At 32.4% G+C, this 15,745-nt stretch overlaps 1 protein-coding gene and 1 pseudogene across 1 annotated transcript; both read left to right on the top strand.

Moving 5' to 3' along the window:
* Positions 1–3,057: 3,057 nt before the first annotated feature.
* LOC144254205 (olfactory receptor 8I2-like) lies at positions 3,058–4,013 on the top strand (annotated as a pseudogene).
* Positions 4,014–12,725: 8,712 nt separating this feature from the next.
* Positions 12,726–13,673, top strand: LOC144254526 (olfactory receptor 8H1-like). The gene has a single exon (XM_077797816.1). It carries the CDS (start codon positions 12,726–12,728, stop codon positions 13,671–13,673), a length of 948 nt encoding a protein of 315 aa, XP_077653942.1.
* Positions 13,674–15,745: the final 2,072 nt, after the last annotated feature.

Below are 15,745 nucleotides of genomic sequence, written 5' to 3'. Positions count from 1 at the left end.
CCCATTGTCATCTTTATAGTTCACACTAAACTAAGTGGTTCTACTCTAACACCTCTTAAACCAATGTCTATTGAATGGATATATAAGAGAATGAAATGAAATTTGAGATTTCAGGTGTACAGCACAACATTTTCAAAGTTTTGTTTTCTTCAGATGTAGGTTTTAGGAGAATATATATTGCATCCTTTCTTTTGTGTTGATTATTAGGAAGCAATAAGTTATATATATAACAGCTTCTATTTATTTTAATATATCTAATATGACAGGGAAGATTGGAGAATATTTTCCCTACAAATGGAAGTCTACATGGAGAATTTGCATATTCCACTATGTAGTACTGAATTCTTTTAAAAATAAAGAAGATGATATTATAATCACACTAGAAGAAATCAATTAGACAAGTCTAATGAGATCCTTCTAAATTAATTGTTATAGTTCATGCTCTGGTCCATTTTGAAAATTTCACTTTCAGTGGCCAGCATCAGAACTAAGAAACCAACTCTTTATAGGTATGTTGTCCAAGAAGCTGCTTTAAAACAAGCAAAGGAAAATTGTAAAATAATGTAATTCAGCTTTTAAGAGTATTGACGTATCATCTGAGCATCAAACTGAGACCACAAGTTTTACATTTTCTTCAGGTTTCTTACTTGTTTTCTGAGATCATATTCTATTCTCAGCCAAGGCTTTTTTGTATCTACTGTTGCATGCCATCTATTACAAATCTCTGAATGCCTGTGTTAAATCTGTACACTATTTGTTAGCATGGACACTATCCTAATTTCAGCATACATTAACAACAGTAAGTCAGTGAACAGAAAAACTGGATTCTTGTAGTAAGGGTATCTGGGAAGACCAAGTAGAGACAGAGTTTATTTGAGATTCTGTAGCACAGTGAGTCTCATAGATTATAATAAGGAGGTAATGTTTTTGGAAGTGTTTCATATAAATTTTTACTGATAAGATCAAGGTAAACATTTTCAAAACTTGATACATTTTTCAGTATGTCCAAGGCTATATAAATGAAATAAATGTAAGAGAGGAACTGGCATCTATTAATGTTTTGATTTGAGATTTTCCCAGACATATTAGGTTTGACCTCAGGGTACAATTAAAATACAAACCACAAGAGAGCAAAGACATTAATTGATGAAATTCCTTATAAGGTAAATTTAAGAGTTTGAGAAGGTGGTAATTCTGCTAGAAGTCTAACACACTAGATTGCCAAAGAAAATTGTTTGTTGTGGGAATTTTTTAGGAATATACCAGGAAAAAATAAACAAAAAACCTAGTCCTGATCATGAATGAGGTTTGAACTGAAAATAAGTCTTAATTTTTAAGAAGGACATGAAAATAATTATCTTGGTTAATTTGTTTTTTCCTTCTAATCTGTCAATGGAAGGTAACATATAGAATATCCATTACTATCATCAATAATATTTTATCAATATTATAATATTGATAAGAGTTCATGATAGAGGAAATATAGTTCTTTTCTAAAAAATAACAGAAGCAGCAGCACCAGTAATAGGAGATACAAGTCCCTGTATTTACAGTTCTTAGAACTCAGTATTTTGGATGATGGAAAGATAACAAATGTAAAAATAGGTGGAAGATAGCTAAAAGAGAAGGGTTCTTCCTTAGGTGACTGAATGCTAGGTAAGTCTAAGTCCTCTCCTTTCCATAACTCTGAGTGTGTATGTATATGTATTATGTGCAGCTTTCTCATCCTGAGAATTCTCTTTATGTTTTATAAATTTAAACCAATGTGATTTTAAACCGATGTGATTCTGCAACTTGTATTTGGAGTAAAAATGGGAGTTCATATCCCACTTGAATCAAATGTATGAAAGATGATATGTCATGAGCTTTGTAATGTTTTGAACAACCAATAAAAAAATAAAAATAAATTTGCTAGCCAACAGTAGCCAAAAAAAAATCATCAAGTAGGTCTTAAGAAATGTGGTTCTAGTGACTGGCAAAACAATATTTCTACATTGAACAAGGACTTGTTGAAAGAATATATAGGACCACTTGTGAACATGGTGCACACTGAATGATTAAGTATGCTTAACACACCTCACGTCTCTTTAGTTTACTGTGCTACTTGTCTAAAACAAAATTGTTTTAAGTGTGCATGCTAGTTTCAGTTTTCTGTATTTATCATATATTTAGGTCAATTTAATTAGGAAAATATGACTATACTTTCTGTGAGATCAGCTTTCATTTAAATGCTTTGGTTTAAGAATTTGTAGCCTTCTTATCACTGATGTGGAAACAAATAGTCCACAATGAATATGTCATTTCCTGAGGTTATGTATGCCTTATCTTGGAAACAAGACTGCTTTGTATTTATACACATAAAACAATTTGAACTACATTATCAATTAAAGACCTCAAGTGGTCCTCGTTCACCAGCAGTGACAAGGGGTAAAGACAGCAAAAAGAATATTTGGACTGCTATGTAATAGTAAAGGATTTTTCTAATTTTCCTTTCAAAATAAAATCTAGCCAAAATTTATTGAGTCAGAGAGATTATTAGATGTGTCCATGTAAGATTTAATTAAGATCCTACAATTATCTTGTAAACTAGATATGAGTTGCCAAGAAAATAAGACTTCAATTAAAAAATCATTAAAGTCACAAATCATAGTTTTCTTTCTTATACTGGCTTTAATTTTTTAAGAAAACAATACAATTAATTCTAGTAAATAAATTACTAAGTATAGAATTTGGGGCCCAATGGTAGTCTTAGGTAGAAGTGGTATATTTATAGAGAAATCTCTTTATATCATGACAGGCAATCATTTTCCACAGTGCTACCAAGTCTACTTAATGCTGAATTAGATTTTTGTTTAACCAGGTCTGCCAGCTCTGTAAATAATAAAACCCATGCATAAGTCACAACTAGCTTGCTGTCACTAAATATTTATGTTCCACTCACAATGTTCTCAGTGTTGGAGGCTGTCAACTCTGATAGTTGTTGGACCTTTTGACATGAGTTCATCTCTCATTTTTCCTTTTGTTCTTTAGCAGATACAATCAAAGCCCTGAGTTATAATGGCTGGGAACAAATTCACTGAAGTGGCTATTTTTGTACTCTCGGGATTCGCAGATCACCGTGAATTAAATGTCAGTCTTTTCTTAATATTTCTCTTCATTTATCTATTCACTGTCTTGGGTAACCTTGGACTCATCTTGCTAATCAGAACTGACCCTCAGCTGCACACACCTATGTACTTCTTCCTTAGCAATCTAGCATTCATTGACATATTTTATTCCTCTACTGTAACACCCAAGGCGCTGGTAAATTTCCAATCCAAACAGAAATCCATCTCCTTTCTCGGTTGCTTTGTTCAAATGTATTTTTTTGTTGGTTTGGTGTGCAGTGAATGTTTTCTTCTTGGATCGATGGCTTATGATCGTTATGTAGCTATCTGCAATCCTTTATTGTATGTGGTAGTCATGTCCCAGAAAGTGTGCATCTGGCTAGGAGCAATGCCCTATGCCATTGGTTTCTCAAACTCACTGATACCTGTCTGCATGATCAGCAGTTTGGACTTCTGTGAATCCAGCATCAATCACTTTTTCTGTGACACCACAGCTCTTTTGGCTCTGTCTTGTAGAGATGCATTTGGCATGGAAATGGTGATTTTTATTTTAGCAGGATTCACTCTTCTTAGTTCACTCCTCATCATTACAGTGACTTATAAAGCATCATCTCAGCCATCCTGAGGATACAGTCTGCAGCAGGCAGGTGGAAGGCCTTCTCCACCTGTGCCTCCCACCTCACAGGTGTAACTATCTTCTATGGGTCCCTGATTTTCACATATTTGCAGCCTGACAACACATCATCCCTGACCCAGGCGCAGGTGGCATCTGTGTTCTACACTATTGTCATTCCAATGCTGAACCCTTTGATCTATAGTCTGAGGAACAAACATGTGAAAAATGCCCTCCTGAGAGTCCTGCATGGAAGACTTTTCCCTCAACAGATATTGCATGCTGCAGTTTAAACTGTAAACCAATGATTACTCCAATGCTTAGGAAAGCAGTGGCTTTAAACCATGAGACAGAAACTCAATGAGAATGTAGAATGTAGAGTCTTAAAATGTGGGATGTGAATTATTCAATTTGTCATGTGGACCACTGAGTCATTGCACTGGGACGTCACTTCAGCAAATACATTTTACAAAGAGGTAAAGATGTACATATGTAAGCCTGTCATCTCACTGAAAGATGTTAAAAAAGGGCTAAATTGACCTTAATATGTTTAAACCTTCTGTTTTCTTGAGTATTTGTAAGAGTAGAAAAGTGAAAGATTAAGCCATATGAACCTGAGAGTTATTAGGAATCCAAAATAGGATCTCACCACCCATTACCCAAGAGTAGATGAAATAGTACAGAACTTTAAAAAAAATAAAAGATGAAATAAAGTTTGAAATTATTTCCTCTCAGTCACCAATGTAGATAACATAAATTAGCAAGTAAATCAGAGCAAAGTCTCAATCTTGTGGAGTCATTTGGTAATAAGAGATAAAAGTTTTATTATTTATCTATGAGACACAATTTTTTATGGCAGTATGTGTGTATACATATGCATGTTTTATTTTTCTTTGGTTATATTTAGTTTAATTATTTATTTTAATTTGTTTTGTTTTCTTATCCGTTTACATTCTGAGGTATGATTCTTGCAAACTAAACTTTACAATGTAATATATTGCATATAAACTGTTAGAAGCAACAACTTACAAACATTCTGCTGCAATATTTTTGGTATGCATAAGTCTACTTCATGAATCACTTCCTCTTTTAATGCTACATAAATCTGGTTCCCTTAATTGTAGTTTCTGATTAAGATTAGTTGTTATGAAGATTTTCTATCATGATCATTTGAAATATTTAATGGATGACATTGGACTTTTTAAAATTTTGCTACCTGGATATTTATTCATGCATTCAAAATAGAATGATTACTTCTTTATGTATATGAAAACTCATAGCTTTGATACCTTTTTATATTTTCCTGATTTTAATTGTATTTAATTTATTTTCAATCATATCGAATGTATAATTATTCCATAAATAGTTGCAAATATCAGTATTTATATATTGAAATTGAATATGTTATATATCTAATAACCTTGTTTATCTAATTTTTCATTAAAAAATTCGCATATAATTATTATATTTCATGTTATTGATAATTTATTGCCAGTACGCATCAGGGAGGCAATAACATTCTAGACTATTTTTTTAACTCATCAAACAAGACAGCAGTCTATTTTATTTTTCCAAAGTTATGCTGAAATATTCATTATACTTTGATTCAATACGATCTTCACCTGAGCCCCTGGCACACACATCAACCATTCTCTCCTCCAGTCCCCTTCTCTGCTCCTCCTCTCTCTGCTTGCTCCACAGAGCATCTCTTTCCAGAGGATGTCTCACCTCTTCTTCATTCTCCCAGCCCCAACATGGTCTGCCTGCTGTGGTCTCTCCTCTATCATATGACTAAGATCAACAGTCTTTGGGACTAGTTCGGCCCCCAGCAGTAACATGGGGTGTGAAATTTGTGAGATATCCTCTTTTCTTAATAAGCTGGGGCAGGAGTGAGGAACTTCTCACCTTTAAAATATTTGTGATGTGTCCTTGGTTTCTGCCTCTTCTGTTGGGTGCCAGATGCCCTTGTAATGTTTGTGCTAACTACTTGTCTTCTTGGAGTTTGTGTTCTATTTCACCACCTTTAAAATAAATTTACTATCATTTTTGTAAATGTTATCTTACATTGGGAAACATTTCAGGAATTCTGGGAGAAACAAACTAGACAATGAAAATAAAAATCAACAATAAAATCAATTTCAGGAATTTGATTCTGATATGTACACTCAGAAACCGTTTTATGCCTGTGTACAAATACTAAAGATCTATTAAAAATAAATTCCAGATTAATACTAATTAATTTGGGAAAGTTATATAGAATAAATTAAGATTTTACTCAGGACATTTGTCTCAGAATATGGGGACAAGGAGAATGTGGGCAGGACTATCTAAAAGTAGCTAAATAAAGCAGGTAAAGTAAAAAAAAAAGTGTACTTCAAAATTGAAAATGCTGTAAATCTCTTAGTAGTATGAGATATAAATACCCTTAAACATATAATGAAATGTAATTACTCTATTAAAAAAAATTGTATTTATTTTTGTAACAAATTTCCCTGGAAAGCCTAAAGTGATTAGTGATTCAAAATAAAAACCACTGAAAAACCCCTGAAAATTATTTTTAGAGAGAAAGCTCAAAGTCTCCAACTGCTTCCTCTTTTTTCTTATTTTTAATGGTATTTACCACTATCAGATAATTCATATAGTTCCTCCTTTAGTCTTTTTCATCAATATCAAAGCATGACCTTCTCGCTACAGAATTTTCCTTGTTGGTCTTCAAATGACACAACTATATTTTGTACAAGCCTTTGCCCTGATTTCCTCCCACCTGTAACACTTTCTTCCAATGTGCATGTGTGTACATGATTTCTCATTTTTTTTCAAATCCCACTCCCAAACCCCCATTTTCTAGGCTGTTTCACATGTTACTTCTTTATTTATTTGTAATACATTTCATCGTCTTATATGTTGTATCCCTTATTTGTGTGATTTTTGTTTCCTCCTACTGAGGATTTAGAATCTATGAGTAACATAATTGATACCACCACAGGTCCATATCAGCATTTGAATCATTCTTTCCAAGAATATATGTGCTATTTATAACAGGTGATTACAAGTAATCCATAAATTTCAATAAATTTGCAAAGACTGATTTAAAGAGGTCATATAATATGACCACACAGAAACAGAATTTTAAATTAATCTTTAAAAAATGCCAAAATAGATTCCAACCAAAATATTTAAAAAATTTAAATTAGAATTTTAAATTATTCTTAGTCAAATTAAAAAATTTAAATTCATCTTTAGAAGCTCTATATAACATACTAGAATAAAAATAATCCAGATCAGGACATACAAGTCAAAAAGCAAATGGCACTCAGATCATTGGCAGTTATTAAATTCTATCTTTATTAAACAGATTAAAAGTATAGTAAATAATTACTACCAGAGGCTAGAGAAAGAATATTGAATTCAACATAGTAAAGTAGGGAAAATAGAGTAATAATATTCAAATAAACATTAATTAGAAATGTGAATAAATGAACATTGTTTCTCAAAAAAGGGGGAAGAGTTAAAGGAAAAGGAGTATCAATGTACTCATAGTAGATAAATTATAAAATTATAAAGTGACAGATATTCTAATTACCCTGAGTTGGTCACTAGTCATCTTGTACATGAATTAAAACATCATACACTATTTCATAAATATATACAAATATTATGTGTCATTCAGAAAAAAAATAAAATGAAGAAAAAATGTCATTCTCTTCTCTATTGATCCAAAGATGAAAGAAAAAAAATAATAAGAATAATTTAGGGAGAACTAGGTGGAGAGGACAAAATGGGGAGAGAGAAAAAAGATTTATGTGCTTTAAAATGGGATGAGCTAGGAATTAAATTATTCCATTGTTTAAAGACATGAGATTTAAAAATCTCTCTCAGACTTCTGCTACACACAACTGATACAGGAGTCACCCACCCGTCACAAATAGCTCTAAACCTGATCCAAATGAGTTTCAGCGTTAAGAAAACCTTACATGGGCTGGGGATGTGGCTCAAGTGGTAGCGCGCTCGCCTGGCATGCCTGCGGCCCGGGTTCGATCCTCAGCACCACATACAAACAAAGATATTGTGTCTGCCTAGAACTAAAAATAAATATTAAAAATTCTCTCTCTCTCTCACTCTCTCTTTTTAAAAAAAAAAAAAAAAAAAGAAAACCTTACACAAGAAAACCATGCTCAGGGAGATTTTGTAATCACTGTGCCTACTGGGGAAACATGGACACAGAAAACCACCCTTTGTCTCTAATCTGTCACATAATTTGATATGGGCTTTTAAATCTACAAATTAGCCTATCTCAGAATCAGTTAAAATTTTGATGAATATAGCTGCCCTTCCAAAAGTTCTTTAAAGAGGCAATAGATACAAAAATATACTCTTTATCCATATAAATTATCATCTCAATTTCTGGGGTACAAACACCCATTCCAAAAAGTTACTTATTGCCATATTTTTTAGTTACTGCACTGTAATTGTACTTGATGGTTGCATTAATTTTTACATGTTCATACATGCACACAATATAACAATATAATTTGGCCAATATTATTCCCCAGCACTTCTCCCTCCCTCCTCTCTTTCCACACCATGTTCCCCTTCCTCTGTTCTACTGATCTTTCTTTGTTTATCATGCATGTGATCACCCCCTCCCAACTTTCTTTTCCTTTTTTTTCTCTCCAGCTTCTACATATATAAACAACAACAACAACAACAAAATATGACCCTTCACAATCCCAGCTTGGCTTATTCCACTTAACATATTGGTCTCAATTTCCATCCATTTTCCTGAAATTTCATTTTTCTTTATGGCTGAATAAAATTCCACTCTTTCTATATACCACATTTTCTTCATGCATTTATCTGCTGATATACACCAAAACTGGTTCTATAGTTTGACAATTGTAAATTGTGCTGCTTTAAACATTGGTATTCTTGTATTGCTTTAGTAAGATGTCTTTAATTCTTTAGGATGAATATGAAGAAATGGTATAGATGGGTAATATAGTGTTTCCATGCCTACTATTTTGAGAAACCTCCATTGTGATTTCTGTATGGTTGTACTAATTTATGTCCCACCAATAGGGAAAACATATTTCTCTTTCTCCACGTTTTCTCCTTTGTTTATTATAATTTGTATTCTTGAGGACTGCCATTATTACAGGTGTGAGATGAAATTTCAGTGTTACTTTGACTTGTATTTCCTTAATTGTTGATGATGTTGGTGATTTTTTTCATATATTTGTTGGGCATTTATATTTCGTATTTTGAGAAGACTCTATTTAGTTATTTTTTCCATTTATTTATTGTTTTGTTTCTGGTGTTTTGAGTTCTTTATTCTAGATATTAATCATCTCTCAGACCAGTGGTTAGAGAAGATTTTCTCCCATTCTCCAGGTTCTCTCTTAATATTCCTAATTGTTTCCTTTGCTCTGGAGAAGCATTGTAATTTGACTCCATCTCATTTATTAACTCTTGGCATTACTTCCTGAGGTTTAGGGGTCCTATGGAGAAAGTCATTGCCTCTACCGATATACTGGAGATTTGACCTGATATTTTCTTCTAGGAGTTGCATAGTTCTTGGTGTAATTTCTAGGTCTTGATCCAGTTTGAGTTGGGTTTTGTGCAGCACTATTTGTTAAATTGGCTGTCTTTTCTGTATTGATTATTTTTATTACATTTGTCAAGAATCAGATGACTACAGATGTTTGGGTTTAATTCTGTGCCTTATATTATGTATCATTGATCAATGTGTCTCTTTTATGCCAGTACCATTCATAAAAGAGCCCTTTTAAAAATTTGTTTATTTATTTATTCTAATTAGGTATATATGACAGCAGCATGCATTTGATTCATTGTACACAAATGAAGCACAACTTTTAATTACTCTGGTTTTACATGATGTAGCTTTGCACCAAATGTGCAGTTATACATGTACCTAGAGTAGTGATGTCCATCTCATTCCACCACTTAGAGAGCCATTTTTATATCTATATGAAAATCAAGTTTTTCTTGACTCAATGGAAGATTTATGAAAACCTTTTACACAGATTTTCACTGTATACCTTTTTTTATATTCTCCCTTTGCTTCCTCATCTGGGACAAATATTCCTCCATGAAATATTTCAGCTTTTCTAATATTTTAATTTCATTTTATTCTTCCTTTAAAAAATCATTTGAGGAGAATATTTCCAGAGTTAATGAGCTTTTGAGCAATAAATTAATTACTAAATACTTACTACACTCAGGGCTAATCTTGTGTTTTTGCTTCCATTTTTCCTTTATAAAATATATTTAAAAGTCAACTACACTAAGATAGTAAAACATATTTCACAAATTTTACATGTGGATGAAGGAGGTGCCACTGTCAAAACAGATTAAAGAGCCTGCACCATTTCTGTGGTGTCAGATGCCTACCTATTTACTGAACTTGGACCTTCCAGAAAACCGAGGCATCATGAACCCTAATTCTTGCAATCAATTCAGAAACATTTCAGTTCAGATGTGTCAGTCAGAGCAACAGAAACAAGTTTATTGAAGGGATGGAAAAAAGAAAAGGGACACTATCAAGGGAGAGAGTGGGTCCTCTCAGAAAGAAGGGGGACAATGTGCTTCTCCTGCATGCCAGTTTTACTGAGGATCCCTTAGAAGTTTTCAGAGAGTCCTGCCCAGCTCCACCCCTTTTGCCTGATTGCAAGATGACAGGCTTTCAAGTAGCTATTGCCATTTCAAACTTAGGTCCCCTTGTCCATTGCTGACTACTTCTAATTGGATTCTTAATCATTTTCTACAGGTTTTATGGTTAGGAGAAATTACCGTTACATTCCAGGATCTGGTTTGTAAAAAGGGTCATAAAATCTCTCCCTTCAAAGTAAGTTAAGTTCCTTTTATCAATGCTATTTCCTGCCTGCATTTCCTTGCAGATAACAGGTAGTTTTTTGAGGAATATGAAATTTCCTGTCCCTTTAGGCCAGACAGTGCTGCAGGCAAATTGATTTTTTGCATAGAAAATGTTTGGTGGTCAGCATTGTGAGGCCCATTTTATACAATTATTCTCTTAACCTCACATTCACACCATTCTCATCTTTATGAATTATGGGCATGCATACCATATGAATTTCTGGGGTTTGTGAAAGGTAAACACATGAAAGTTATGGTATATTGTAAAATTAAAGTTGTACAATGAAATAATATTTACATAATAATATTTTATAATTATATAATATATATTTATATCACATAATTTATATTATATATTTATATAATTTATATAACAATAATTATACAATGGTAAAATCATTATGTGAGTATATATGTACACATACAAATAAGTAGTATGTCACAAAAATGATTTTAAGAATTGCAATAATTTAACAGAATAATAATGGCTTTGAATTGCTTTAATTTTTATTTTAAATTAGATTGTATATTATTGTTTTAGTAATGAACTTGTTCAATCCTATGATTGAATCACTATTTTAGATTTAATAGATTTCTAATCAAAAAGTTATAATTTCATCCTTAACAAAGTCAATCATAAGATAACTAAGCATTTGTCTAGAAATATATTATACTCTTCTCTAGTCAAAAATTTCCTGATTTGATGCCTATATAATGTAAATATTATGCATTGTAAGTTTGCATATTATGCATTAATTTTCAAATAAATATTATTATTTTTTAAATTAGAGCATCACAAAATAGAACAAAATAATCATGTTCTCTACTTTCTCCCCTCGGGGATTTCTAAAGCAAAATGTGTGCTTACTTAATCCTTGCATCTTGTTGATGGAAACATGCCAGGTGATTTTCATTGGAAAGGAATCCCTGAGGATGACCAAATGTTGCATTATGCTCCATGCCCTTTATATGGGGCACCCTGGAATAATGAGATTGAGAGGCAAGGTGTCCACTGCTCTGTTTACCTTAATGGTACATCTGTGGTGTCAATTTCTAGGGTGATTTATCTTATCTCAGAATAATAAAAATAATGAAAGCACAAATATGTAAAAAGAACTTAAAATAAAAACAAATTGGAGTTTACCAAAATTTTCAGCTCATATGGTTTATAAATTTTGCTTCTGTGAAAAATTTGAGGTTAACAAATTCCTAAACACATAATATTGGAGGAAGTTTTCCACTAGCTTTGGCTCATGGTAAGTATTCTATTTAAAACCTTATGGTGTTAAATTATGTTAAATAAAATGGAGACATTTTCCACCTTGTCCTAAGAAATGTCATGATTTATGGAAGCAGAGGTATAGAGTTGATGGAATAAGAGTCTACAACTAATGTACACATTTTAAAATTATAATTTTGGAAGAAATTTTCTTTTCAATTGTCAAGTTAGGCACGCTAGGAACATGTCATATCCTCTGGAAATTAATATTTGTGTGTACTCTCTAGTTCTAATGTCCCTTGCTAAGGTCCCCTAGAAGTTAAATGTATTTGTAATTAATGTTAAATGATATGGGGATATTGAGGATAGCAAGTGGTACTTTAAAACAGGGTTATATTATTGTTTATAACATAACCTTGGTCTGGTTTGTTCAAACTAATTACAACAGGGAATATGGTATTGTGAGCACACTTTCTAGAATTGAAGTGTTTTGGTAGAATCACAGAGTCAGCATTTAATTGATTTGACTTCAGGTGTATCATACATTTTCTGTGCCTTTTTCTCATCAGTATGTAGATAGTAGTAGTTCATATGGTAACACATTTCAGGTGAACTAAATATATTAATAAAAAAGAGCATTCAGAAAAATAGTGGGGTGATTCTGCAACAGTAGAATGCTACCTTTAATTATTACACCATATCCAAATGTCAATTTATGTCTCGATATTTGCCAATCAATTTTTTTCTAGTCCTAAGTTGTAAACATTTATCAATTCCTAGAAACACTAAATTAATAATAAAATTATTGGGTCATTCCTATAGACAAAACCATTTTGAAACCTTTTCTGCTGAGTCTGGACTTTGGTTTTTCCACAGTGCAGAGGTAGACACTATGAGCAGATGGAATAACACAAATGTGCCTGACTTCATCCTCATGGGACTGACAGATTCTAAAGAGATCCGTGTAGTCCTCTTCATGCTATTTCTCCTGATATACCTGATTACTGTGCTGGGGAATGTAGGCATGATATTGCTCATTTGCCTGGATCACCAGCTTCACACCCCCATGTATTTTTTCCTCACTCAGTTGTCATTCCTTGACCTCAGTTACTCCACTGTCATCACACCTAAAACCTTAGAGAACTTACTGACCTCCACCAAGAATATCTCATTCATGGGCTGCTTAGCTCAGATGTACTTCTTTGTCTTCTTGGGTGCTGCTGAGTGTTTCCTTCTCTCCTCAATGGCCTATGATCGCTATGTAGCTATCTGCCGTCCTCTACACTACCCAGTCATTATGTCCACAAGACTCTGCTGTGCCCTGCTTTTTGGGTCCTATTTGATTGGCATTATGGATTCCTCTGTCAATTTGTTTTGCATGAGCAGATTGCATTTCTGTGACTCCAATGTAATCCATCACTTTTTCTGTGATATACCTCCAGTTTTATCCCTGTCCTGCACGGATATATATGATACTCAAATCATGTTATTTATTTTTGCCGGTTGCACACAAATGGTGTCCCTTATTACAATATCTGTGTCCTATGTATCCATTCTCTATACTATTCTGAAAATTAATTCCACTTCAGGAAAGCAGAAAGCCTTCTCTACCTGTGCCTCCCATCTCCTGGGAGTCACCATCTTTTATGGTACTTTGATTTTTACTTATTTAAAACCAAATAAGTCCTATTCCTTGGGAAAGGATCAAGTGGTTTCTGTTTTATATACTATTGTGATTCCCATGCTGAATCCACTAATCTATAGTCTTAGAAACAAAGAAGTGAAAAATGCTCTCATTAGAATCATTCAGAAGAGAGAGGGCTCCAGGCAATTAAAGTGATGCTGAAGATTTTAATTCATCTTTTTCTTTTGGGTATTTACTTGATCTTTCTCTAAAAACAATTTAATCTACTATTTATGATTTCTCAGGAACTGCTCTTTACTTAACCAAACAAGAATTTTGACATTCCTAGTAATATGTTTTGAGAAATCCATATCACAGTTGTAAATCATTAAATATGTACTAAATCTATGATCTCAATATATGTATTTTTAAGGGCAACTAATATGCAAAATAAGAAAATATGGTTGTCATTCTAAAAATTATATCAGAAAATATTCTTTGAACACTCCTATTTCAGATAATTTTATTATGGAAAATAGAATAATTTTGGCTCAAAGATAATGCCTTTAGAAGTCAGTCCATGTATAACAATAATAAAAATTATAGCATGTGGCTGATAGCATTTCTTTGGGAATCAATAATTTAAGGTTTTAGATTCTATGTCTGATAGCTTTCTCACTGTACAACCCTGAAGAAATCAGTGACAGTTAAAGGCTTAGTTCCCCCAAATTCACAAGTTAAATCATGATTCCATGTGCATTTCAGAAGAGGACTGATTTAAGACATTTTAAGCAAAAATGATAAACATTGACTATTAATATTAGACTTACATTCACATAATATTTTTAATGCATGATGCCATGTTTGATTAATTTTTACTTTTTCTTTCATAAATTAGTTTTGGTTGACCAGGCTTAGTGGAATATGCCTGTAATCCCAGTGGCCTGGGAGGCTGAGACAGGAGGATCACGAGTTCAATGCCAACCTCAGCAAAATGAGGCACTAGGCAACTCAGTAAACCCTATGTCTACATAAAATACAAAATTGGGCTGGGGATGTAGCTCAGTCGTTGATTGCCTCTGAATTCAATTACTGGTACAAAAAAAAATTACTTCTGGTTAATTTAACTGAAAAACACTCAAATAGCTAAAAGGAAAAACTATCACTAATCCTAATTTTGAATTTAGAATAAACTAACATATTGAAGTATAAATTAAATCATGGGAAATATATATGCTAATGTTGAAGACAATTTAGTAGTAGTAAAAGATGTTAAGAGAAACAGAAACATTGTAGCAATTATTGACATATTTGTGACTTCCTTCTAGATTAGTAACTTAGTTTATGTCTATATATTGCATATATAAGGAACATTTTTGTCATTTCCTATGTACTTCTTTACAGCTGTATTCTCTTGAATGCTCAATATTCAAAAGTATTTTTGTCTTTGAAAGCTTTTGGATAAATGGGTACAGGATGAAAATTAGTCATCTACTGCTGTATTTAAAAATCTGTGAGTAATTATATCTCCTGTGTATGTACCTTCTGAACATTTAAGAAAGTTTTTCTCTGTAACATATCCAGTAGGCTATTTCATTTGTTTTCTCCCGGTTCCTTTAATAATGTTAGTTAAAAATAAATTTTTGAAGTAAATTTTGATTAATTTTCTACATTTTTAATAAATAAAAATTATAATGCAAATAATTGACAATGAATGTATACTTTGTGGTATTCCATAAATTTTAGTCAGTTAGAAAACTAAAACCTCCTTTACTTAAAAATTTTTATTGCATATTCTGAAATTGTAATGTCAATTTTCTTTCTGTTCTTTAAATGTTGTTTTAGAAGGTATAGTTCCCCATCAAAAGGTTGAGACCAGGAGATTCCCAAGTTCCAGCTCAACCTCAGAAGCTTAGCAAAATCTTGTTTCAAAATAAAAAAATAAAAAGTGCTAGAATGTAACTCAATGGCAAAGTACCCTGGATTCATTCTCCAGTACAAGAAAAAGTATAATTCCGTTTTCCATTTATATACTTATTTTTTAAAATTGTATAATTACTACTGAGATTATTTATGCCAAAAAATGATTATATAAGTTGTTTTTTAAATTTTACAGTGTTTTTGGTACAATTATCTTTGATAACTTTTCCCAAGTGCTTTTTGTGTGTTTAAAGTGAAATCTATTTTGAGTTAATTAATTAAACAATCTTCCCCTAATTCAAAGCTGCCAAAAATGTATTGAAATCAATTAGACTTTATTATGTTTCTGTACATTTTTAATCTATTTC

The sequence above is a fragment of the Urocitellus parryii genome, chromosome 4 (assembly GCF_045843805.1).
Source record: "Urocitellus parryii isolate mUroPar1 chromosome 4, mUroPar1.hap1, whole genome shotgun sequence".
NCBI classification, from domain to species: Eukaryota; Metazoa; Chordata; class Mammalia; order Rodentia; family Sciuridae; genus Urocitellus; species Urocitellus parryii.
Note: the sequence above shows the minus strand (reverse complement) of the source record. Positions and strands in the feature narration are given on the sequence as shown.

What these genes read in the sequence shown, in the direction of transcription:
- LOC144254526 (XM_077797816.1), top strand. Translation starts at nt 12,726, where the DNA reads ATGAGCAGATGGAATAACACAAATGTGCCTGACTTCATCCTCATGGGA.